The sequence below is a fragment of the Acyrthosiphon pisum genome, chromosome A1 (genome assembly GCF_005508785.2).
Source record: "Acyrthosiphon pisum isolate AL4f chromosome A1, pea_aphid_22Mar2018_4r6ur, whole genome shotgun sequence".
In the NCBI taxonomy this organism is placed as follows: domain Eukaryota; kingdom Metazoa; phylum Arthropoda; class Insecta; order Hemiptera; family Aphididae; genus Acyrthosiphon; species Acyrthosiphon pisum.
In genome coordinates, this window is record NC_042494.1 from 3,830,455 (window position 1) to 3,833,439 (window position 2,985).

At 28.3% G+C, this 2,985-nt stretch overlaps 1 protein-coding gene across 1 annotated transcript in view; it reads right to left on the reverse strand.

Moving 5' to 3' along the window:
* Positions 1 to 2,843, reverse strand: part of LOC115033773 (fatty acid synthase-like) — a 6,884-nt gene extending 4,041 nt beyond the window's left edge. Inside the window, exons 1-7 of the mRNA XM_029487684.1 lie at positions 2,504 to 2,843; positions 2,227 to 2,427; positions 1,038 to 1,276; positions 743 to 976; positions 408 to 611; positions 212 to 346; positions 3 to 101 (exon numbers count right to left, since the gene is read on the reverse strand). Coding sequence (XP_029343544.1) covers positions 3 to 101; positions 212 to 346; positions 408 to 611; positions 743 to 976; positions 1,038 to 1,276; positions 2,227 to 2,427; positions 2,504 to 2,843 — 1,452 coding nt within the window. The remainder of the gene's footprint in view (positions 1 to 2; positions 102 to 211; positions 347 to 407; positions 612 to 742; positions 977 to 1,037; positions 1,277 to 2,226; positions 2,428 to 2,503) is intronic.
* Positions 2,844 to 2,985: the final 142 nt, after the last annotated feature.

A 2,985-nucleotide genomic window follows, 5' to 3' on the forward strand; every position in this document is an offset into this window, starting at 1 on the left:
ACATCACATTTGTTTATAGCGTCAGCAAAAACTGGAACTTTCATAAGATCTTGTACCCATTCCTTGCCATTGTGATCCCATACCAGAGAATATAAACCATACTGGACGTTTTGAACTAATATTCTTAAAATACAATTTCCCATAATTACGAAAATAAATCTATAATAGGATTATACTAAATTAATTCAACAAGAATAGTTATGTTATTTACCCTGACATCATCTATTCGTGATTCATCCATCTGAGGGAAAATGTTAAAACTTCTGAATAGATGGCCGTAGATATTCCTAGTGAATACGTCATTAGTCAATGACACAAACTCTGCATTGTTTCCGTGACTTTTAATCTAATAATTTGAATCGTATAAAATCATATACCTTTTTAATTTTAAGTTAAATTATAAATACCTGATTTAATGTTTCTCTAACGTTTTCTTCATTCCGCCCTGATACTAATATTAACCGTGGAATATTGGTAGAATTGTGTTTTTCCACAATTTTGTTTTTAACGATCTGATTTTTTTTAAGGATAACATGACTAAATGCATTTAGTAACCCAAATGAACTGATTCCGATTATATCTCCAACAAAAGGAGTTTTTTCAGTTATTACCTAAAAGAAAAACATAATCTATAATTTATTTGCATCCAACGTATAGAATTAGTATAAACTACTAATTAAGTAAACAAATGTTTACTATTCTATATTAAAAATTATAGTAAAACGAATTGTATGATACGTACTTGAATTTTTCCATTTTTTAACGCTGCTACATTATTGTTTGGTACTGTATAATTTATGTTAGGTGGTATATATCCACTTTCTAGCGTAATAATTGCTTTTGCAATTGACATAAAGAGACTAGACACTTCACAGTGACCTACGTTACTTTTCACTGAACCCACCTTTAAAGGTGTCTTTCTATTTTCAGTACAAAACACTTCTTCCATGATATTTAATTCCATAGCATCTTCACTCTGTAAAATTAACGCTAAATTAAAGTATTGAGTATTAAAATACATTTTTGGTTAATATTACCTTAATTCCCGATCCGTAAGCTTCTATGAAATCTACTGTAGCCGGATCTATGTCAGCTTCTTTATAAGAATCTAATAGCAATGATTTAAAGTGATTTCCATCATGCTCGGTTAGGGTCCCATCATGATTACCAAACTGCATTGATTTTACATTCAACAATGTTCCGTATGAACGTTTGGCTTCAGAAGCTTTTTGAAGATACAAAACAATACAAGCTTCTGATCTGTTATACCCATCAGCTAAATCAAAATCCTCTTATTACTTATAATAAAAAATATACTTCATAGTCAAAGTTGATAATAGGGATCAAAATTTCCGAGAAAAAAATGTTTTCCGAAAAAAACCACGGTTTTTCCCGTTTTTCCGGAAAAATTGGGAAATCTTGGTTTCATTTAAAATTTCCGGAAAAATGGTTTTGACGAAAAAAACTGGTTTAAAATGGAGAGTTTAAAGATGAATTTTTTTTTTTTATTATTTTTAAATTATTTTAAATTATACCAAGTAAAATAATTTATTAATTTATTAAGATTTATAACTTGTATAATTATTTGGTAATGGTTTCGGTTCCATTATTTATTCATATTATTAAACAAGAAATCATACCACATGCATTTTTATTACGTAGAACAGTTTACTTCCCAATTCTTTTTGTAGAATAGTATAAAAGTTGCACAGTCTAGTCTATTAGTACCTATAATCATCACTATATCTGTATTACATTCTAGTTTGGTGGTCTCACAGTTTCGTATTTTAGCCTTTGCAACTTCAAACAAATTAATAAATTTGAATCTGAATTTACTTAAATATATATATAATTGAACCGCTGTATCTTAATTTAGATAATATTTATAATAATTATAAATGATTTGAATAATCCAAGTATGTTTATAGTATGCCTATAAGTGTACGCAATATTCGTTTTATAAGTAAGTTTGAACAGATATTTCATGAAATATAAATTCTGTATATATCTTGTAATTTTCCACCTCTATCGCAAGCCCTCCATAGATAAAATCATACATTGATTAAGTTATTGTATCATTTTCAATTGAATAAATGAAAAAATACAAATTTTGATGACACAATGAAATCAAATATTTATCAATAACTAGTGTTTAATGTACATTTAAAATTAACATATGAAATATTATTATTATTTAAACTTGACTATCTAAAAATATATATTTACCGTCAGAACTGAATGGTTTAGTTTGATTACTTTTGTTTAATCTATTCAATCCTTGATATAGGAATTGTAAATCTGGTCGAAGGGTCAAATTAGTAACACCGACAATCGCAGATGGTAATAAACCATTTTCAATCATTTCTTTGGCTTTTTTCAAACCGTTGGCGCCACAAATCCATCCTCCGTCCATGGAAAAACTAGGTCCTTGATTTTATTGATTACATATTATTATTTAAATATTTTTAAAATTGCCTTATTTACTATTTTAAAAGTTTTCTACCTGTCAAATTAAGAATAAAAGAAAGTCGGTTTGCTTGCATTGCTCTACTAGTTCCTAACATTACAAATCCTAGAGATGAATCGGTATCCATGGCTTTCATTTCCGTTTCACTTATTGCCGATCCCATAAATACTCCTGTATTTGTTCCATACAAGTCTGCTGGACTCAAACCGGCATCAATAATTGCTTCGATTGATCTTTCTAAGCTTATTTTTGTCATTGTGTCCATAACTTTAGCAAGTTTTGGATGAACCCTGAAGAATGCGGAATCAAATGTATCGATATTTTTAATTTTTCCAGTTCCACTTAATGCACCTAGTTTATCTATAAAAAAAATCATTTTGTAATTAAATAAAATTTAATCTCGTAGTAAAAATGTGTCTAAATACTTGGTTTCCATCTCCTTGAATCAATAGTTACTCCATTTTTTTTTTGGAATAACAAATCGCTCAATTCAGTTATATTATTGCTTTCTGGAAACA